The sequence below is a fragment of the Oncorhynchus masou genome, chromosome 31 (assembly GCF_036934945.1).
Source record: "Oncorhynchus masou masou isolate Uvic2021 chromosome 31, UVic_Omas_1.1, whole genome shotgun sequence".
NCBI lineage: Eukaryota > Metazoa > Chordata > Actinopteri > Salmoniformes > Salmonidae > Oncorhynchus > Oncorhynchus masou.
Genome location: NC_088242.1, coordinates 43639302 through 43663345, shown reverse-complemented (window position 1 = coordinate 43663345; position 24044 = coordinate 43639302). Strand labels below are relative to the sequence as shown.

The 24044-nt window shown below is 43.5% G+C and overlaps 1 protein-coding gene across 1 annotated transcript; it reads right to left on the bottom strand.

Moving 5' to 3' along the window:
- Positions 1-380: 380 nt before the first annotated feature.
- LOC135525202 (vesicular glutamate transporter 1-like) lies at positions 381-23336 on the bottom strand. Its single transcript, XM_064952934.1, has 13 exons — positions 23275-23336; positions 12733-12985; positions 11925-12043; positions 11717-11831; positions 11261-11348; positions 10843-10929; positions 7643-7785; positions 4988-5137; positions 4257-4389; positions 1922-2032; positions 1478-1605; positions 1062-1131; positions 381-676 (listed from the first exon to the last, which is right to left on the bottom strand). Exons 1-13 carry the CDS (start codon positions 23334-23336, stop codon positions 381-383), a joined length of 1755 nt encoding a protein of 584 aa, XP_064809006.1.
- Positions 23337-24044: the final 708 nt, after the last annotated feature.

Below are 24044 nucleotides of genomic sequence, written 5' to 3'. Positions count from 1 at the left end.
ACCAAACTAGGCCTAAAAATATCCCTCTTCAATAAGAGGTGTACCTGTATCGACAAAGAAGCTTTGGTGCCCTAAAAAACTCTTAGTGAGAATGTCTCACACACGGTACACAAATGCAAAAACACACTCACATACACACGCTTAGTACAGCTATGGCTCATCCTCTTTCCACTTTTGTACAATCATTTTCAGTTCCCCATAAATAATACTATGGACATGCTGGCATTTCTTCCTCCTCCTCCTCCTCCTCCTCCCCCTCTTCCGCTCCTTGCCCTCATCCCATCTACCTAATCCACCCCTTTCCAAGATCCTGTGCCACAAGGAAACGTTTCACTCTTTTACGTACTCCTTCTGTCTGCTACCCCACCCTGTAACTTCCTCTATGTTAGCTCCCTGTCTTCCTCTCCTCCGTGTAGGTAACTATTGGTTCCTGGTGGTTGTACTAGCTCTTCAGTCTTGTCCCAGTCTGAAACCCAGGTTCCTCCTCCTCCTCCTCCTCCTCCTCCTCCATTGGGATCCGGGGCTTGGCTCGTTGCTCCGTAGCCTCCTCCTCCACTGGTGCGGTACAACTCCTCCGTCTCGTTGGCCAGCTCATCCTCATCCAGAATTCCACACTTGTCATCGCTAAGTTGCTCGGGCTCTGCCCACCACTGCTTTTCTCCGGAGGCAAAAAGTCCTGGAATACAAAAGACAAACAAAAACATTCTGCCCAAAGCTGTACTTACTTGGCTTGGATCTAGATGATTTAGTTCTACACTAAAGGGCTGCATTAACACATGCAAAGTAGGACCAAAATGAATCATATCTGAATATTATTACGAAAGGCAATGCAATAGTGCAAAAGGGGAGAGTGATATGAGAATGCATGTTGGATTTTCAATGAAGGATCTAGCTTGTGTGGCATGAAATGAGTTTGATACAAATGAAACCCGTTTATTTACTTCAGGGTCAATTCAAGAGTAAATGGCAAACAATTGTTGTGAAACGGAGCATCGTTATACAGCTTCATTAGGATGTGCGAAGAAGAGGGATGGGGGGGGGGATTGAGAGAGAATACACACCATAGAATATAACACCGCCGTAATGAACAAGTGCAGCAATGAGAAACACATACTGCCACTCTTCCCGCGTCTAAGGCGAGAGAGGGAGGGAGAAAGATAAAGAGGAGAGTGATTGTTAGACCGAGTGAAAGAGAGAGTGTGTGTCCGTGTGTGTGAGAGAGAGAGAGAGAGAGAGAGAGAGAGAGAGAGAGAGTAAAAAGAGAGTGAATGGGGTGAGAAAAATTGATTAAAACAAGTGAACAAAAGAAGAAAGTCTGGAAAGGATGAATATTGAGTAAGAATCTGTCTCTTACTCCTCCATCAGTGTCTTGCTGTGTTATGATAGATAATGATTTATATGATGTGTAGTAGTCAGTAATGAATGCAGTAGGCAGTGTGATGTTATTATATTGTGTAGAGGTAGAGTAATGTTGTACCTTATGTTTGGTCATGGCGCCAACAATGAGCGGGCACACCATGCCAGACAAAGTGCCCACACCGTTGGAGATGCCCATGAGGATACTGGCATAGCGGGGAGCAATGTCCAGATGGTTCACATTAAAGCCTAATGGGGAAACAGAGAGAAAGGTCACCATGTTGTTGTTGTAAACTACACAGCCAAATCATTTCCAAATATATGATATATTAGTAGCCAAACTCTATGGCAGATACGGACGATCCCCTAAATAACTGAGCTTGAGAGATTATGCAATTCTCGATGGACAGATCAGGTTTAGTTGTTCTGCTGACAGAGCTGATTCGTTTCTGCGAGGTGCTGCAGTGAACTCTTTTTCTTCTGCTGTGTGAGAATGCCGAAGAGTGTCTTGAGGAGAGAATAGCAGAGGTATGAGAGACATAAAAGATAACAAACCAAGTCTCACCTGAAATAGCGAACCCACTGAAGCCCACAGCCAAAACCAAAAAGGTGATAGCCACAGCTTTCGTATGAGAGAACCCGACCACTAGCAGTAGGGTGGCTTCCATTCCGAAACCTATTACAAGGAAATAAAGAACCATAAACATATATGGAGGAAGTCAATAATCAAATGAGCTTTGAATAACACAGGTAAATGAATTGGGATTGATTTGCGTTGCAGATAAAACAGAATATTTTTCTTTAAGACATTATTTCCTTTGTTTCCTTCTAGTTAAAGGGTATTGTGGAAAGTATAACCTAACTGTGGCTCTACATGGTGCAGCTTCACACAGTGAGATATAAATATATATACACGCTTCTCCTTCCCCTCACTCCTCTATCGATTTCTCTGCAGTTCAAAAATAGTCTACAGTGGCAAGCAATGCTGCGTTACGGTGAGTCATCGTTTGCCTTATGCAGTGATCATTTTCTCACGGATCGACTGGACTCTGTGGTTACCACAAAACAAGGTGTTGTATTTTCCAGGTCAATATCTTTCCTGAATCTTTTAGTTCAGATTTTTTTTTACCTGCTATTTCTTCTTGTAGTTGTAGTTTTTCTCATGTAAAAGTAGAGGTCATGTATGACTAAACTGGCACAAGCTGACTGATAGCTCAGTACAGGTGCATCAAGTTGGGACCGAGGGACTGAAAAACAGCTTCTATCTCAAGGCCATCAGACTGTTAAATAGCCATCACTAACACAGAGAGACTGCTGCTTACATACAGACTTGAAATCATTGGCACCCAGTACCCTGCCCTGAACTTAGTCACTGTCACTAGCCGGCCTCCACCCAGTACCCTGCCCTGAATTTAGTCACTGTCACTAGCCGGCCTCCACCCAGTACCCTGCCCTGAACTTAGTCACTGTCACTAGCCGGCCTCCACCCAGTACCCTGCCCTGAACTTAGTCACTGTCACTAGCCGGCCTCCACCCAGTACCCTGCCCTGAACTTAGTCACTGTCACTAGTCGGCCTCCACCCAGTACCCTGCCCTGAACTTAGTCACTGTCACTAACCGGCCTCCACCCAGTACCCTGCCCTGAACTTAGTCACTGTCACTAGCCGGCCTCCACCCAGTACCCTGCCCTGAACTTAGTCACTGTCACTGGCCGGCTACCACCCAGTACCCTGCCCTGAACTTAGTCACTGTCACTAGCTGGTCACCACCCAGTACCCTGCCCTGAACTTAGTCACTGTCACTAGCCGGCCTCCACCCAGTACCCTGCCCTGAACTTAGTCACTGTCACTAGCCGGCTACCACCCAGTACCCTGCCCTGAACTTAGTCACTGTCACTAGCCGGCTACCACCCAGTACCCTGCCCTGAACTTAGTCACTGTCACTAGCCGGCTACCACCCAGTACCCTGCCCTGAACTTAGTCACTGTCACTAGCCGGCGACCATCTAGGTACCCTGCCCTGAACTTAGTCCCTGTCACTAGCCGGCTACCACCCGATTACTCAAACCTGCACCTTAGATGCTGCTGCACGATGTACATAGACATGGAAAACGGGTCACTTTAATAATGGAACACTAGTCACTTTAATAATGTGTACATACTGTTTTACTCATTTCGTATGTATAATACTGTATTCTAGTCAATAGCATCCTATTCAACTATTGCTGCACATATACCATTATATCCTACTTATTCTACAGATATACTACATATTCTATCCACATTCTGTCCATAATGTCTATACATCCCATAACACGCACTCACTCACTCACTCACTCACTCACTCACTCACTCACTCACTCACTCACTCACTCACTCACTCACTCACTCACTCACTCACTCACTCACTCACTCACTCAACTCACTCACTCAACTCACTCAACTCACTCAATTCTCTCTCCGGACTCTGACATTGCTTGTCCTAATATTTCTTAATTCCTTAACTTAATTTTACTTTTAGATTTGTGTGTACTGTTGTGTATTGTTATTTATTACTGCACTGTTGGAGCTAGGAACACAAGCATTTTGCTACACCTGCAATTACGTCTGTATGTGTATGCGTCCATAAAAATGTGGTTTGATTTGATACAAATCAACCAATAATCTTTTACGATTCATGGATACAAACATTTGATAGCAAATCTCTAAATCAATGACACCTCTTGCCCTTCCGCCTGCTCCCGCTCTGCCCCTGAACAGGCAGTTAACCCACTGTTCCTAGGCCGTCATTGTAAATAAGAATTTGTTCTTAACTGACTTGCCTAGTTAAGGTAAAATATTTATATATTTTTAATTCCGTCCTCCTCTTTCCTACCTCCCCTTTTCACCCAGCCTCACTTACCTCCACAGTTCATCATCTTCCTGACATTGGTGGTGCTCATGATTTTGTTTGTGCGCAGGTAGTCAGCCAGCTGGCCCCCGATCGGCACGATGATGGTCATCACTAGATGGGGGAGCGCTGACACCAAGCCCACCTGTGATGAGGGGTGGAGGGGTGGATATGTGAGCAGAAGTTTGGAAAAAGGAGAGGGAAGATATTTTTGAGTACTGTATGACAAATAAGACAAGATTTAGACTAGCATAACTTGTTAGAAGTCCTCAAAAGAAAAGATACAAATACAATTTGTGTACCCTGGGATCACACAACCCTGGGATCACACAACCCCGGGATCACACGACCCCGGGATCACACGACCCCGGGATCACACGACCCCGGGATCACACAACCCCGGGATCACACAAAGCCAGATAAACCTGTACTAGTACAGCACTACACTCTTAGCAAAAAAGGTGCTATCTAGAACCTAAAGGGGTTCTTCGGCTGTCCCCATAGGAGAACCCTTTAAATAACTATTTTTGGCTCCAAGTAGAACCCTTTTGTGTTCCATGAAGAACCCTTTCCACAGATGGTTTTACATGGAACCCAAAAGGGATCTACCTGGAACCATAAAAGGTTCTACCTGGAACCAAAAATGGTTCTCTTATGGGGACAGCAGAATAACCCTTTTGGAACCCTTTTTTCTGAGTGTGGCTCTAGGCCAGCTCTACATGGATATTCCTCGTCTTAGACACCTTGCTGATCTCGAACCCGAACACTTCCTCAAAATATGCAGGTTGGCTGATGAGGAGCAAGTAGAAGGTCCAGCTTCTACAGAAATTGGCCACGATGATGGCGTAGACCGGCATCGAAGTGAAAAAGGCTCTCCAAGGCGTGTTCCATTTCTAGAGAAAAACATCCAGTATTCAGGTTGCAGGCAAATGTGCACAGTAAAATAAAACCAAAAACCTACTGAATAGATTTGAATAGAGTTGTTGAAAAATGACACAGATTTAGAGCTTTTTTAACAACCACCACATGGAGACCTGGGTTGATCATATTATCATGACTCTATTGTGTGCTCTAAAAGACACTGCTTTTGGCCAGAGTACTGTTCATTTTGGCACATTTTTGTTGTTGATTTAGGCTAGTCTTAGTCATTTGGACTAAAATATCATTATGTTTTAGTCACACCTTTGTCATTATTGTAGTCTAGTTATTGTAAAATTTACGAAAACAGTGGGCCATTTTAGTCAACTAAATGCCCTTTCATTTTAGTCACATCACATTTGATTTGCCTCATTAACCTATAGTAAACATACAGTAACATCCTATTCTCTTCCCAACACAAAACAGACAAGCTGAGAGAGGCAGAGAGAGAGAGGCAGAGAGAGAGAGAGGCAGAGAGAGAGAGGGGCAGAGAGAGAGAGAGAGGGGCAGAGAGAGAGAGACAGAGAGAGAGACAGAGAGGCAGAGAGACAGAGGCAGAGAGACAGAGAGAGGCAGAGAGAGAGTGACAGAGACTGAGAGACACAGACAGAGACTGAGACAGAGACTGAAACACAGACAGAGACAGACTGAGAGACACAGACAGAGACACAGAGAGACAGAGACAGAGACACAGGCACACAGACGGAGAGACAGAGATACACAGACAGAGACACAGACAGAGACACAGACACAGAGACAGAGACTGAGAGACACAGACAGAAACTGAGAAACACAGACAGACTGAGAGACACAGACACAGACTGAGAGACACAGACAGAGACCAAATTGAGACCAAAGTCCAATGGTCGCGTCTAGGGTCGAGTCACAAGTCCCTATTGCTGAAGTCCGAGTCCCAGTGCTCGAGTCCTGGTCCAGTGCTCAATTCTGAGTCACTGGATTCCCATGAACTCAAAAAGTTATTTAACCAGCCAAATATAGTGTAGTGGCAAGATTAATTTAGTAAATACATTTTTGCTATTCCTTTCCCTTTATTTCTGTGCCACCAAATGTTTGCATATACAGTAAGCTGCTGGTAATGTTACCAGGGCCACGTTCAGTTGCAAAAACTTCTCGGACATTGCAGATAGCCTACTCTATTCATGGAATTTCTGTCTTTGAATTTGTAGTCACACTCAACTCTCCCACTTTCCACACTGCATTTCATAGCCAGGTTCTGTAGCCAACGTTGCCAAGTCTCCCTCTTTTCCTCAGAGAAAACGGCTTGATTCTAGCCCGTACCATTCAAAAAGCTAACAACCTGGTGGAGCGTTCAGTAGGACGCAAGACTTTGAAAAGTATACATTATTCCTTATTCAACATGTCAGAGGGGCATGTTTGTTCCATCTGAACATTCCAAAACTTTGCGTCCTGCTGAATGCGCCCCAGGTTTTTACCTCAAAAATCCTGTTATGCCCACAGACGAACCATCAAACAGACAAAGCGTCAATAAAGGACTAAGACTGAATCCTACTACACCGGCTCCGACGATCGTCGGATTTGGCAGCGCTTGAAAAATATTACGGACTGGAAATGGAAACCCAGCTGCGAGCTGCCAAGTGATGCGAGCCTACCAGAGCCTTTTATGCTCTCTTCGAGGCAAGCACCACTGAAGCATGCATGAGAGCACCAGCTGTTCTGGACAACTGTGCTAAGCGCTCCGTAGCAGATGTAAGCAAGACCTTTAAACAGGTCAACATTCAGAAAGTAGCAGGGCCAGACGGATTACCAGGATGTGTACTCAACGCATGCGCGAACAAACTGGCAAGTGTCTTCACTGACATTTTCAACCTCTCCCTGACGGAGTCTGTAATACCTACATGTTTCAAACAGACCACCATAGACCCTGTGCCCAAGACAGCATAGGTCACCTGCCTAAATGACTACCGCCCCAGTAGCACTCACGTCGGTAGTCATGAAGTGCTTTAAAAGGCTGGTCATGGCTCACAACACCATCGGGCCGGAAACTGGAGACTCATTACAATTCGCATACCGCCCCAACAGATCCACAGATGTGAGATTGAGTCTCCACACTGCCCTTTCCCACCTGGACAAAAGGAACACCTATGTGAGAATGCTGTTCATTGACTACAGCTCAGCATTCAACAACATGGTGCCCACGAAGCTCATCAATAAGCTAAGGACCCTGGGTCTAAACACCTCCCTCTACATCTGGATCCTGGACTTCCTGACAGGCACCTGTTGTATTCGGTGCATGTGACAAATAACATTTGATATAGGGAAAAGTGTGCCATTTCAGACGCAGGCACTTAACTAAAGAAAAAATGTCAAAGGCTCAAAAACGCTAAATTACAGCATCAGAACACGACAAGGAGGGCCATGAAAAGTGGATCTGGAGAAGAAGTGAAGGTTAATTCAGAAGTGAGTGAGTGAATAGAGGAATTGGTGTATTGCTGACTAACCGTAACAGGTGTGGCATTAGCGGCTGACATTCCGATTGCCTCCTCAATGTATTTCTGCTCCTCTTCTGTGATGGTAGGGTGGGCTGCCGGACTCTCGTATGACACCAGGATCCAGAAGAGATACCAGAAGATCCCAAAGCTGCCTGGGAGGTGGAAGGAAGAGTGAAAAGAGTGGGGAGAAAATAGGAAGAATAGAGGAAGTGTAAAAGTGGGGAACTGATGGAAGATGAGGAAAAGGGAAAAGGATATTTTTTAAACAAGGACAGACTAAGAGTCAGAGCTATAGTACATACGTTTCACAGCCAATTCATAAGTCTTTGTGGAATTTGCATACTTGAATTGAACTGAGTGATTGTTCACTTTTGTTAACAGATTGATAAGGGAATTTATATGTTTAAGGTAATGACTAAAGAATTCCACCCTGAAACATAATTATTAGATTTTGTAACACGTATAAGAATAATTAGACTAACGTAATTATTAGACTATGTAAACTGTATTAAGGATAATTAAACTAAAGTCCAATAAGGTTTGGTCGAGACAAGTAAGGGAGAGAAATGTGTGTGTGTGACTAAGAAAACACGGAGGACAATTAAACTATACATGATCTGACCTGGTTGGAACTTTGAAAAACTTACGACAGGAAAGAGACACTGTCAAGGTCCCTCCTAATCTCGGGAGGGAGGGAGGGAATGGTATGGAACTGCCAGCTTGGTAGTGATATACGAGGAATGTGGACTGTGGGGAGAGATACAGCCCACCTACTGTTTGTGTGTGTGTGTGGGGGAAAGTAGGTGGGGGTGAGAGTTATAAAATTAAATTTCTTTGCATTTTTTTTACTTTAGAATGTTCTCTGAATAAACTTTATGGACCTCTTACAGAAGCGGAGTCTTTGCCTAATTATTATTCAACCCAGGGTCTTACAAACCTTGGGGATTGGTCAAAGCCTAAATAATTGTTTAATTATCATCATTCGGATTGACACAGAGACAGTAGCATTGCTACATTCTCAAAAAAATCTAGCCAGGTGATTCTGGACTTTGCTAAATAACCAGCAAACACATTTTTTAAAAGATTTGGAATTAACTACAATACCCTAGGGAAGTCGTAAAATAACTCAAATTTTGCATGAATGTGAACTATCACCAGAGCCGGCGCCAGAACGAATCTGTCAGACGGGCCTTTGATTTCCAAAGGCGGGCACGTTTTTTTTCACGGGACCTCCTGTGTGTGCATGCGCTCGTGTGTTCACAATTTGTTTTTAATGAGTAAAGACCATAGGCAGCTCATGAGTTTCAAGTTCGGGGAAGCTTATCATTGTTACTGATCTGAGAGACGGTTATGATTATTCTTTATATGAGCCTTCTAGTTGAACAGTTTCATTTCAACAATAATGTTTTTGTTTCTCAAAATCATTGTCACGAGGTTAATCATAAAAAAGTTAAGTAAAATGATAAAAATGTAAAAGTTCAAATGAAACGAAGGCAAGAGCACCAGCCTCAACTCTGCCATATGGAGCACCACACATTCATCTCTGTACTCTGCCTCCCTTTCTATATGTCTTGACTTGAGCTATTGAAGTGCAACATTGTATCAACTAGCCTATTCCAGGCTCTCAGAGTTTCCTGCGCCAGTGAGCTTGGGACAGCCAGCTGCTTTTTATGACGTTTCCAGTAGATACTATATATGGAATCATCAGATCATGATATTTTGCTCTTTCACACCAAAGCCTGGTGATTATCGAGGCCGGGAGTATTGGAAACATTTTCATGATATTGCTTTCAAATCATTCGAAATGGATGTTTAAAAACACACTGACTTAGTGTGAGGTGAAGAAAAAAGAACTGAAAAGCTCAGCTTAGTAGTGGTGGACGTGGTGAGATAAGACAATCAGAAATCAGCCAAATGGGCACTTTTCTACATTAACTTGTTTCTCATAAGTGTAGCAGGTTGTAGACTTTGCAAACAACGTTTCCACTCCAAGAATGAGAACGGTAAATAACTGTAATCAATACATGCATTAACAGACATTAATGTAATCAAATGATTGGGGAATAATGGTACATTTACTAGACCTACTGGTGACATATGTAATGGGGAATTGCTAAACAAAAAAAATGATCAAAGGGTAAACAATTCACATGATGAAACAATGAATGTGCAAGAATTGTCAGGAGACCACTGAGCGCATTCTGGAAAGCTGAGTGCGTGCATTCTGGAGAGAGACATGCCATATCTTCGCCACACATCCCTCCCCTCCTTCTTGTTGCAACATTTTAAAATATATTCAGACATCATCTTCACACATATTTTAGATGCTTTTCACTGACAGCTGCAATTCAAATCAGCTAAACATATTGCAATTCACGCTGCCAAAATGTGCAGGATTCCCAAATAAGCATAGGCTTACACACTTGTGATTTGAAATAATCCACGACAAAAAAATGTAAACAAGCTAATGATCCTCTGTGGCCAAGTCATGCTCTCTGGTGAAGTATTTGAATATTTTTATTCAGACAGTAGTAAGTATATGATTTTGGCAAAAAACATAAATTGACTTTAGGGGAAGACATTATCTTAACGGTGCACTGTGCACCCGCAAACTTTCCTTTCCAATTTGCAAGAGCCTGAACAGAGATGTGTATATAATGACGAGAGGCCCTTGTTTCCGCCCCAACAATGGGAATCGTTGTCCCAAGCCAGGAAGGCAGGCGACAAGCTTAGGTCTGATATTATGCCCATGGAAACGCATTGGGCTTATTCTGGACAGATTTTGGCGAGAGTGAGCGCTCTTGCATCGCCTCTTCCGCTCTGCTGAAACTCTCTCACAGGACAGAGCATCCGAGTGAGCGAAACAGCGCCCCTCTGTCTTACTATATGTAGCCCATGTATCTGATGAGGTCTGGCTAGAAATAGTATGACATGCCATACTCTTTTGGTCCATACAGAATCAGATACATGGTCTACGCATTCTGAGACAGAAGGGCACTGTTTCGCTCGCTCGGATGCTTTATCTGACATTGAAGCGTCTTTCTGTCGGCGCGCCTCTTGGTCAAATAAATTATCAATATTTCAATATGTTATTTGGATGGGCAAGGAGGTACGGCAGGGTGGGCCAGGCCACCTAACGGCCGCCCATAACGCCGGCCCTGACTATCACTTTAAGTTGGGAACATTTATGACAAACAGATGTCACTAACCGTAGACATAGAAGACAGACGACCACCCTGAGTACTGGACTAGCACCCCAGCCAGTGGCATGGCTATCACGGCTCCTGCATAGGACCCTGAGATACAGAGGCAGACACACTCAAACATGAGGGAGACCGAAATGTCATTCATATGGAAATCAACAGCATTAAATACATTGCTGTGGAACTAGAACTACAATCTTGAGCAAACACAGCATGATTATTAATTATTATAATGGTCAAAATAGTCACAGTAGATGATGAAATGGTTCTAGTCATGTAGAAAACATCCGTTTTCCAAGAAGAATTATGGAGAAATACGTCATCACAATAAGTTATATTAATTGTAGTCAAAACTTTGTCCCTTTGTAGTGTTCAGACAAAGACGGGAGACAGAGAGGATGACAGAAAAGAAAGATGACCTCACCACAAAAGGCTGTTGTGGCCAATCGACTTCTTTCAAGAGGCGGGGCCCATTTTGCCCAGATGCCGTGGCATGCTGGGTATGAAACACCCTATGAGAGAAAGAGATACATTAGGAGAACAACAACTTTTTATATTTGCAGTTGTACTGAAAGGTTGCTGACAGCTGTTTTCTCTATGGTGGACAGGCCATGTGTCATACTTGACGAGAATGTTTTCTTTCTCATATGAAAAGTTGATCTTCTAAAATCAATGACATAACTTCCTTGTGTAACTCTTTCTCTCATAGGGTGTTTCAGGTGAAATGCATTTTACACTTTAGAAAGAAAACATTCTAGTCAAGAATGACACATGGCGGGGCAGTGGCCAGTTCACCATAGAGAAAACAATCCGTTGTCAGCATAGTGCAAGTGTGAACTCTGATGTATGCTAGGGGAAGCCATTGGATGTAGCCAAGCACCTCCACGAGTCCTTGACATATCCTGACAAGGATAACGCATCCAATGTGAGTTCGTGCTGCCGATGGGATCAACATATTCAGGCATGAGGTGGCCACTATGGCAAAACCAAAGACTCTGCGTGATAGAGGGGAAAAGAATCAGATATCTACCTACAGTAATAGTTATTGAAATAGTCACATTATTTACATACAAGTAAAAGCAGCTGACCTGTTGGCTGCAAATTTTTGACAGATGAATCCCCCAGGTATTTGGGTTACTATGTATCCCCAGAAAAATGACCCATGGATCATTCCGACCGTTTCTGGTTCCCAGTTAAACTGAGCTTTCTGTGGAGAGAGTGAGAAAAACGAAAGAAGAGTTCAAAGCAAAGAAAGGTAAGGAAAAGATTTTCTGGGATGGTGGGAAAAAATAATTTAGATAGCTAAAGTAAGTGACCGTAACTATCACCCTTCTACAGTAATCATGAATCAAAGTCTTAATTCAATAAAAGACAAAGCCGCAGTTGACAATCAAACTATTTCATTGCGATCATAGGGACCTAGCTACTTTGATAGCCACCACATTTCAACTGGCAGTAACAATCCTCTTTCAGCTAGTGCAACAAGGCATGAGGCTCGTGTTTGTTGGTCATTACAACCAATAAGATAATTATCCATTTAGGAGAAGGAGGTAAAGCCAAAGCAACCTGATTGGTCCAACTCTGACCCTTTGAGAGCATACATAGCACCACTGACAATAGGGATTCATTCTCCCCTCACTGGTTACCAACAACTCACACATATCACTCATGGAAACAAAGGTGCTACCTCGAACCATAAAGAAGTCTTTGGCTTGTCCCTGTAAGAGAACCATTTTCTGTTTCAGGTAGAATGTTTTCACTCAACAAAGCACCCTCAACAACCCTTTTTTCAGACATAAAGAGTTATTTAGATGGAAAAGATTCCACGTAGAACCCTACCTGTCCTGAAAGAACCCTTTTAGAACCCTTTGTTCTAAGACAATATCTCTGACTCACCACAAGAATCGGCTTGTCGCCCTTGTAGATGGTTTGGTTGTTGACCATGCTGACGATGGCAACGCCCAAGTTGCATCGGATACCGAAGGAGATGCAGAAGCCCAGGCCAGAGAGGATGGCGATGATGTAGCGTCGAGGCAGGCCGAAACAGGTGCAGTCCACCACGGGCATCTCCTTCTCCTCCACGATAACTGCCTGACCCTCATCGGTGAGCTCGATTGTCTCGCCATTTTCCTGACGCTTCTCTAGGATTCTGAGAACGAAAAGGAGAGGATAGGTTATATATGATATATAAAATCAGCAAAAAAAGAATGTCCCTTTTTCAGGACCTTGTCTTTCAAAAATTATTCATAAAATCCAAATAACTTCACAGATCTTCATTGTAAAGGGTTTAAACACTGTTTCCCATGCTTGTTCAATGTACCATATATAATTAATGACCATGCACCTGTGGAACGGGGTTTAAGACACTAACAGCTTACAGACGGTAGGCAATTAAGGTCACAGTAATGAAAACTTAGGACACCAAAGAGGACTTTCTACTGAAAACAAAAAACAAAAGAAAGATGCCCAGTGTCCCTGCTCATCTACGTGAACATGCCTTAGGCATGCTGCAAGGAGGCATGAGGACTTCAGATGTGGCCAGGGAAATAAATTGTAATGTCTGTACTATGAGAAGCCTAGGACAGCGCTACAGGGAGACAGCTGATTGTCCTCGCAGTGGCAGACCACGTGTAACAACACCTGCACAGAATCGGTACATCCGAACATCGCACCTGCGGGACAGGTACAGGATGGCAACAACTGCCTGAGTTACATCAGGAAAGCACAATCACTCCATCAGTGCTCAGACTATTGCGGACAGAGGTTGGACTGAGGGCTTGTAGGCCTGTTGTAAGGAAGGTCCTCACCAGATATCACCAGCAACAATGTCGCCTATGGGCACAAACCCACCGTTGCTGGACCAGACAAGACCGGCAAAAAGTGCTCTTCACTGAAGAGTGGTAGTTTTGTTTCACCAGGAGGGATGGTCAGATTTGTGTTTATCGTCGAAGGAATGAGTGTTACACTGAGGCCTGTACTCTGGAGCAGGATCGATTTGGAGGTGGAGGGTCCGTCACGGTCTGGGTGTGTCACAGCATCATCGGACTGAGCTTGTTGTCAATGCAGGCAATCTCGAACGCTGTGTGTTACAGGGGAGATATCCTACTCCCTCATGTGGTACCCTTCCTGCAGGCTCATCCTGACATGACCCTCCAGCATGACAATGCCACCAGCCATACTGCTCGTTCTGTGCATGATTTCCTGCAAGACAGGAATGTCAGTGTTCTGCCATGGCCATTGAAGAGCCCGGATCTCAATCCCATTGAGCACGTCTGGGACCTGTTGGATCAGAGAGTGAGGGCTAGGGCCATTCCCCCAGAAATGTCCGGGGACTTGCAGGTGCCTTGGTGGAAGAGTGGAGTAACACTCAATGCAAGAACTGGAAAATCTGGTGCAGTCCAAGAGGAGATGGACTGCAGTACTTAATGCAGCTGGTGGCCACACCAGATACTGACTGTTACTTTTGATTTTGACCCCCCTTTATTCAGGCATACAATATTCCATTTTTGTTAGTCACATGTCTGTGGAACTTGTTCAGTTTATGTCTCAGTTGTTGAATCTTATGTTCATACAAATATTTACATGTTAAGTTTGCTGAAAAGAAACACCGTTGACGGTGAGAGGACGTTTATTTTTTTGCTCATATATAGAGTTGGCATAGGACTTGTATAGACACCGCCTTTAACATACAGACGTTAAAGGTGGTGCAAAGACTGGTCCTTCAGTCAGTAGAGCACAGCACTTGTAACACCAGAGGAGTGGGTTTGATTCCAGGGACCACCCATATGTTAAACATATGTGCTCATGATGTAGTGACTAAGTCGCTTGGATAAAAGTGTCTGCTAAATGGCACTTGGCGGTAGGTAGCCTAACGGATAAGTGCATTGGGCTAGAAACTGAATGGTTACTGGTTTGAATCCCCGAACCGACTTGGTGAAAAATCTGTCAATGCTGCAGCGACTTTCTTCCATGCAGCCACAAAAGCATTAGTGAGGTCAGGTACTGATGTTGGGTGAATTGGGATGGCATAGCTTCACCCCAAAGTTGTCCAATATGGTTGAGGTCAGGGCTCTGTCCAGGCCAGTAAAGTTCTTCCACAACAATCTCAACAAACCATTTCTATATGGACCTCGCTTTGTGCATGTGGGCATTGCTGAAACAGGAAAAGGACTTCCCCAAACTGTTGCCACAAAATCAAAAGCACATAATCATCCAGATTATCATTGTATGCTGTAGCGTTAAGATTTCCCTTTACTGAAATTAAGGGACCTAGCCAGAACCATGAAACCAGCCCCAGACCATTTTTTTCTCCTCCACCAAACTTTACAGTTGGCAATATGAATTGGAGTAGCGTCTCCTGGCATCCACCAAACCCAGATCCGTTTGTCGGACTGCCAGATGGTGAAGCGCGATTCATTACTCCAGAGAACGCATTTCCACTGCTCCATAGTCCAATGGAGGCGAGCTTTACACCACTCCAGCCGACACTTGGCATTACGCATGGTGATGTTGTGTGCGGCTGTGCTGCCATGGAAATCCATCTCATGAAACTCCAGACGAACAGTTATTATGCTGATGTTGCTTCCAGTGATAGTTTGGAACTTGGTTGTGAGTGTTGCAACTTAGGACAGACGATTTTTTATGTGATACTTGTCACACCATGACCTTAGAGAGCCATTTTATTTCTCTATTTGGTTATGTCAGGGTGTGATGTGGGGTGGGCATTCTGTTTTTTTTTCTATGTTTCTTTATTTCTGTTTTGACCGGGTATGGTTCTCAATCAGAGACAGCTGTCTATCGTTGTCTCTGATTGGGAATCATACTTTGGTAGCCCTTTGTTTAGGTAGCCCTTAGTTAACTTTGTTTGTGGCACTAGTAAGCTTCACGGTTGTTTCTTTCGTTTGTTGTTTTGTTGGCGACATTTCTAAAATAAAAGGAAAATGTACGCTGACCACGCTGCACCTTGGTCCACTTCTTTTGACTGCCGTGACAGCGCATCAGCGGTCCAGTTCTGTGAGCTTGTGCAGCCTACCACTTCGCGGCTGAGTCGTTGTTGCTCCTAGACGTCTCCACTTCACAATAACAGCACTTACATTTGACCGGGGAAGCTCTAACAGGGCAGACATTGACTAACTAACTTGTTGGAAAGGTGGCATCCTTTGACGGTGCCACGTTGAAAGTCACTGAGCTCTTCAGTAAGGGCTATTCTACTGCCAATGTTTGTCAGCAACGGGTATGGCTGAAATGGCCAAATCCATTAATTTGAAGGAGTGTCCACATACTTGTGTCTCAATAGTATATGTTCTTGTAAGCACCAGTCAGCAATGCAGGTTTGTGTGTGGGTCTTCCATGCATTAATTATGTATTTTGCATGGTATTAAACTTACATGAGATTTTATTCATTGCTAATGTATTTTAATTGCTATGCTTGACATCTACAACCCAAACAGACTCTTCCAAGACAGACATTCCTTCCTGTAAACCTCAAAACAATGTCAACCACCTCGATACACCTCAATGTCACCTTGGTCAAGCCCCGGCCTGCAGTGAGTTATTTTTTTCAAATCTTTTTTTGCTGACATTACCAATCTGACAGGCCTCGGCAGGTAGACTGTAATACAGTAGAGCTAAAACCGTACGGTGAAAACAGCACTTGTCTCTTTGGCACATCTCTGGCCGAATCTCTTCACCTCGCTCTCTCCTGCTCTCTCCCGACCTATCCAGCTCACTGAGCAAACATGCTAACGACCTGCGCCAGCCTCCAGTCTAGGAAACATCAAATATGTATTCAGCTGAGGCACATCATCCATTAAGCATGAGATCAGCTCGGCCCCAACGTGAAGCTGTGCTGAGTTCACAGACCATACTTTATTCCTCTGCTGCAAGGCCAATGGATATGGTGGGTTGTGGGGGAGACTGAGGTTTCACATGCCCTTGCTTTATTTCCTGTTTGGGCATATGTTTTTAATGCTCAAGTGATTAGGGTGGAAGGAGAGCCATTCATAGCATCTCTGCTTTGGAAGTAAAGATTTCACATTGGTTTAGAGCAGACGAGGAGGCGGAAGAATACTAAACTGTCAATCAGTCAGTGTTGAAGCCAGTATTGTTTGAACTGCAAAGTTGACCGTTTCTCGTCCAAGGAATAAGACTATTGGTCTTGCATAGTTATTCGCTAGTTGGGCATAGTCCTTCGGAATGGTAACAAATGGGTACTCCTTTGAACCACACTGTGCTGTGTTATAATTATTTTTCCCACAGACCTTTTCATCCCTCCAAAATTGAACTATTGTCATTTTACAGACATCAGAAACAATAGAGTATGAGGTGGTATGAGGAAACTGCTAATTAAGATTTTAAAAAGTTTCACATGAACCAGGGAAAGGTGATGCATAGATGGGATTGTAAACCAATATAATCCCTGAAAGCGGTACAGAAACATTTTGATACATTTCTCCAGATCAAGAAAAAATGATTTATCATACTGGGTCAATGCTCTGATATCCCTACTAGAACCTTCACCAGAAGTTCAGAAACACCAGGTTTTGGAGAACCAAGTTTTGCGTTGTACCAGGGCAACATCTACTGAGACAGACTAAACAGGGCCAGTCAAACCCATGATAGATCAGGCTAGGGTAATATGACTGGTCTACATACTGCTTTGGTGACAATGTCACAATGTCATATCAATCTGCCACACAGCAGCACTGTTACTTGGCACAAGGTGTTTGTCACCCCATCAACATGCAAGGCTATTTTACAAGGTGAGTTGCAATGTGGAGGCTAGAGAATGATAAGAAAGTCAAATCAACACATTTGAATTACGCCTACACTTTTGACAGCAAACTGTATACCTTATTTGGCATCCAACTACAGTTTGCTTCCAACTACAATTTACAAACTGCATTGTGGCAAGTCGAAAACTGCTGTGGTATCCGGAAACTATGTACACCAATACGTGACAAAGCAATATCCACAAAATGGGCGCCACTACGATGCCCATACCAAAAACAGTTCACACAAGCAATGGCTCCAGCATTCTCTGACATGAAGTATTAATGATTTTCGCTGAGGATGAATTATTAATACCGCTTCGTACTATTTCTGTATTTGTGCGCCTCTCTTTCCCTCTATTCTTCCTGTCCCTCATTCATCTCTCTAGTTTCGTCTCAGTCCCTGCCTTTCATCGTCAATTCCCTCTCTTCTCACATCGTCACACCCATCTTGCACCACTGTTCTTTTAACACCAACCCCCCTTTCTGCGTCCTGAGAAATATCTTTCCTTCTGGACAGGATTGCATATGGAAGTGCACATCTGTACTGGCGACACAATGTCCTTCTGATAACCGTCAAGTGTTTATGAAATGTGTTAAAAGTGAAACATGCTCAACACTGTTGCCTTGCAAACAGCTGAAAACGGGCTAGGAGCCAACTGTCCCATGGTAATGACATAGAAAATATGCCAGCATTCATTTGATATCATTGCAGCAGATACTTTGAAATGTTTTTTTTCATGTATTTCGTTCTCTGTCTTAGAGAGTTTTAACTCTGGTTCTTTTTCCTCCATGTCTCAACTTTCGGTTGGCTTTGTCTGACCCTGAGACATATATCCCTTTTAATCCTTAGCGCTTTACCAACCCCTTGTTTTCACTCTAAGTAATGTCTCACAAACAGACAGACTGACACATACTTGTGTAATAAATGTGGGAGTCTGTCTGCACAATACTCAGACATATTACAGTGTAGCAAATTAAATAGAGGTCAGTGACCCTTAATCCTTGCTCATTGGCTTGTTAAATGAGTATAGTGGGTTCTCCCTCCAACATAATCTCTTAATTCTTTCGTCAAGGACATAGGTGTGAGAACAGTTCAGCAGTGCAGTTCACAGTTCAATCAACAGGTGAAGATTATTGATTGAAGAATAAATTGGACATGAGGAATAGGACTGGATCTGGGAAGCAATACCACTTGAATATGATACTTTTGACACTGACTGTCTTGAACAACTACATAACTTAGGTCTCATCAGAATAAAGAGATGGAGGTTGCAGACTACTCAACACACAAAGGAATAGTTGAGAAAATGATGAATGGCTACCATAGGAAAACCTTTCAACACCGAGTGAAAAGTCAGCTAAGGGCACTGGAACTCTCTTGAATAATACAATAACCAAACGCCAAATTCTCTAAACAATCCACACACTGTTCTGGACCAAAATGAGCTTTAGAAACATGAATAAATGTTGTACTTGGATTACAAAAAGCTCTAAATTTAGACTGGTGACTGATATTTTGTTGAAATGTCATGACATGTCATTATGAATATGATGGTGGCACGTAGCCTAGCGGTTAGACCATTGGGCCAGTAACTGAAAGGTCACTAGTTTGAATCCCTGAGCTGACAAGGTGACAAATCTGCCAATGTGCCCTTGAACAAGGCACTTAACCCTAATTGCTCCAGGGTCACCGTTGATAATTGCTGAACCCGGCCACGACCCCCTGAAACACCCTTGGAGAGTGGGGAGTTGGGATATGAAAATAAATATAGAATTATATAAAAACAAAACATTTCCAATTCAAACATGCATATTAAACCACTTGTACACATGTGAAATAGGACAAATATAAGCACCCCCAAATTATAATAATACATTTTAAATGCATCACATGGTCAAAAACAGTGGCTACATGTGTAAATAAAACACTGTACCGCAGACAAGTTCACGTGTGGTGAATTTCTCCAGTTTTATCATGTGGGCAAAGGGGCCAACCATAAGAATATGAATTGCATTCAACTAAATTTGTTTTTGTTAGACCTCAACGCATGACCAAACAGCTGGATCGAAATATCTACTCCCTGTTTTAGGGACAATGCCTTTCCAGAGTATCTGAAAAATCTGATTGCAGTTAAGGATAAGTAATTATGCAACTGTTTATAACATGTTTACATAAGTAATTTGTTATTGTGAGTTATGAGGGCCCGCGCACAATCATCGCAACAATACGTTATTAATCATTGAACAACAAGTGTCAGAGTTGGTTATTCATCTGACAGATATCAAAGAAGTTAAGGAAGAGGAGCATATTAAATGGACCAGTACAGTCAAACGTGATTTCCTGTGTTTTATACACTCACTGGACAGTTTATTAGGTACACCAATCTCATACCGGATCAGACCCCCTTTTGTCTCCAGAAAAGCCTGACTTCTTCGGGGCATTCTACAAAGTGCCACAGGAAACGTTCCACAGGGATGTCGGTCCATGCTGACGTGGCTGTAACACGCAGTTGCTGCAGGTTGGACGGCGATGCATTTATGCCATCAACAGCTCGTGCCATCTCATCCCAAAAATGCACTATTAGGCTAAGTTCTGGGGGACTGCGCAGGCCCCTCAAGTAAACTGTCAAGTGTTGGTGATCGCAGGCCCACCGCTTCTTCTTGGTTTTAGCTGCAAAGAGTGGTACCCGGTGTGATCGTCTGCTGCAATAGCAATCCGTGACAAGGATCGAAGAGTTGTGTGTTGCGAAATGTTGTACTGTGTCATTATTGATGTTTGTGGGCCGCTTGTTAGCTTGCACGATTCTTGACATTCTCCTTCAACGAGCTGTTTTCGCCCACTGGATTGCCGAATGACTATGCTTTTTGTTTGTCGCACCCCAGTGTGACAAAAATACAATTTGATTTGACGGTTGTGCAAGAAAAGCCCAGAAGGGTGGCAAGTTTCGGAAATAGTGGCTCCGGCGTGCCTGGCACCGACGATCATACCCTGTTCAAAGTCGCTTAGGTCACTCGTGTTGCCCATTCTAACGTTCAATCGAAGAGTGGCTGAATGTCGAGATACCTGTCTTATATAGCAAGCCACGGCCATGTGAATCTCTGTCTGTAGGTGTAATCCATTTGTGAACAGGGTGGTGTACCTAATAAACTGTCCGGTGAGAGTATATTCCCACACTATAAGGTTGGGATACTACTGTAACATTGTGAAAATGATAATAGATGTTTAGTTGAAGACCTCTTTGAAAAGACCGCCTGAAAGGGTTCCCGAGTGTCAGTGGTGTAAGGCACCGCACCCCAGTGCTAAAGGAGTCACGACAGACCATGGTTCGTTCCCAGGCTGTATCACAACCGGCCGTGATTGGGAGCCCCATAGGGTGGCGCACAATTGGCCCAGTGACGTCCGGGTTAAGGGAGGGTTTGGCGAGGGGCTCATTTCGCTTTACTTGGCTCATCGCGCTCTAGCGTTTCCTAGTGGCGGGCGAGACGCCTGCAGGCTGACCTCAGTCATCAGGTGAACGTGTTTCCTCCTACACGTTGGTGCGGCTGGCATCCGGGTTAAGCGGGCGGGTGTTAAGAAGCGCAGTTTGGCGGGTCTTGTTTCGGAGGACGCATGACTCTACCTTCGCCTCCCGAGCCCTTTGGGTAGTTGCAACGATGAGACAAGATCGAAATTCGGGTTTAAATAAGCCCTGAAATTTCAGCCTGTTTTCGTGGGTAGGAATTTTGTCCTGCCTGCTGCCATCACCTGGCGAAAAAATAATTAATAGACCTATAAGAGAGTACCAGACCTCTATGAAGAAAAATGGGCCTAACTATTTACATGTCATATAAGGCTAAATGTCACAAAAATTCACACAACATAGGATCGTAACAGCAGCCACAGACCAAGGCACCATATTACGCACTGGGGAACACCTCTGCGCACGCATGTGATAAGGAAGTGAAGGTTTGGTAACTATCGCGTAGGGCAGGTAGGTACAGTAATCCCTGCCTTTGGGGGAGGGGAGCAGACGATGACGAGTTATTAAACCGTAGACCGGGAGAACCTGGAGAGGTAGGCTACCTACAGAGAGAGCGAGAGAGAGGTGTATGGGGATTTACGTGGGCCGACAGCTTGGAGGGGGGAGAGGGCTATTTCGGGAGAGGATTTATGTGTTCAGACGCTTCTTCAAATCCCGAGAGAAAGGAGATCGCGAACTATTTGCGCTCCGATATCCATCAATGTTTCTGCAGATTAATCACCCATTTTTTTGCATCGTGGCCTCACCAAATAAACGTTATGTTCCCTTATTAGAGTATAAATGTCTTCCACATTTCTTGAGCAGAATAGCCAGCACTTGCTCTCTCAAGTGGCCACACACTGTATCTCATTAGGCAAATGAGATGCTGATCTAACTTTCACTGCTTTTACAAAGTGCCAATATTTAGTTGACCAGCTGGCCTGGACACGTCTTTTTTTATGCAAAAGAATGTTAAACTAAAGCGCATAGCCTACAAACCCCGGGCACAAAGATGAGTTCTTATCATGTAGTTATCCCCCCGCCCAATAATGATTTTGCTGTAGGCTAGGTAAAATATGAACCAAGCATGAACATCAGACAGAGATACTTCTCTTGGATATACACATTTTGATGCCACCTCCTCATTTTTTAAACATGTAGAGCAATGTCACATTTTAGACACATTTTTCCTGTAGGTATATTTACAACCGAGTCTTTTCCCCTTTATCAACATGTTAATATACATGAATTATGGCCTGATTATAAATTATTCGTACACCATTTAGTGTGGCTTACCTTTGTAAACAATGGATGCTGTTAACACTCATCGTAGCATCGTTAAGAAATTCATTGTTCAGGTGTTATAATAATAAATTGACAATAGAAAATGTTAGATGGGCCCCATTTTATTTCTAAAGCAATAAAAATGGTTTTTATTTCTATGAGAAAGAGGCATAACAAACATAAAATAGTCTAGCACCGCATCACTGCCTATAGAGAACAAATGGACAGTTTTGATGTCCACATTGTCTCCCACAGAAAACATTAATTCACTCTACGCCTTCAGTAAATCATTTCAGTTAGGCTACTTATAGACTTTAGTATGGCCGGAACGGCAACTGTCTCAAGTTCTCTGGTAAAGAAAGGACGAGGACAGCATTCCGAGGTGGGCCTATACGTCAATTTATAGGGCCTGAATTAAGTTAATCTAGGTATCCATGACACAGAGCACACGATAACATAGTGGAAATCAAATATTTTCAAATCAAAACAACCATAACCCACCCACTCCTTTACAATTGCAATTTACCATACGATTGAATTAAAGCAGCCTACATTGATTAGGGTTTTGGGCATGTGGATTTCAGGTGTCAAGGCCTATCCGTTCGTTTTTTAAACAAAAGTTCGGATAAAAGTCATAGCCTACTTTATATCTAATAAACATAAATAGCCATAGGCTAATATTGAATAGGCCTATATATTTGTTTAAACTTTTATAAATTTAGTGCCGGGATGACAAGTGGGTAGGTAGCCTAATACTGTCACAATCAAGACCTTGATCTGGATTGCGTGCGCTACGCGAACAAGGTATAGTTTAGGCTACACAACTTTAACAAATACACCGCAGAGAAAATGTAAGCTATGAAACTGTTGTTTTAACTTACTTGTGTAATTTACCAAGGGTCTTGCCCGCGACGATCTTAAACCTATCTGGTCGGATCTCCATCCTCCCGGCTCCAAGCTCCGACCGATTTGCTTCCCGCGCGCACTCCCGCTTGAGCGCGTAGCTCTCTTCCCTATCACCTTCTCCCTCCGCCCTTAACCTTTCACTCACACACCATTAAAACTCGCTTTCCTTTCTCAACCAGCTGGTCCACACCGTTTTTACGCACAGAGTTATGAACACAGGCATCCACACCCTCCTTAATGCCCTCTGATTATTCTAGTCTAAATCAAACCAAAGTGAGCCGCAAGTAAATATTCAATAAAAAAGCACTAACACTTCCCATGCCCACATTTCCCAAAATTGAGATTAGACAATAGTCTACGTTGTTTTAGCAGTGCCTTAGCAAGTTACAAATAATTTATAAAACAAATCCAAATGTGTATCTCGAATGAACGGTCGGCCGCTGTCTGGCTGCGAGTGTCGCTATCCATGGTGCTGAAACCAGATTACTGCCCCCAACGCTAATCTGCCCGATTGTGTAGCGAGGTATGGTGTCACTTCCTTTCCTGCAGCCCGGTGTGTTAAGTAGCCTGGCTATTCTTGTACCACACAAACACTGAATGAAGGGCATTAGATTAGTCTATTCTGACAAACATGTACTGGAGAAACAGGTCATTTAGGGCCAGAGTGGTCTCCAGAGATTGGAAGTATAACCAATATGTTTAGTTAAAACTCACCATACTAACTGTACATCCACAAACATGGATG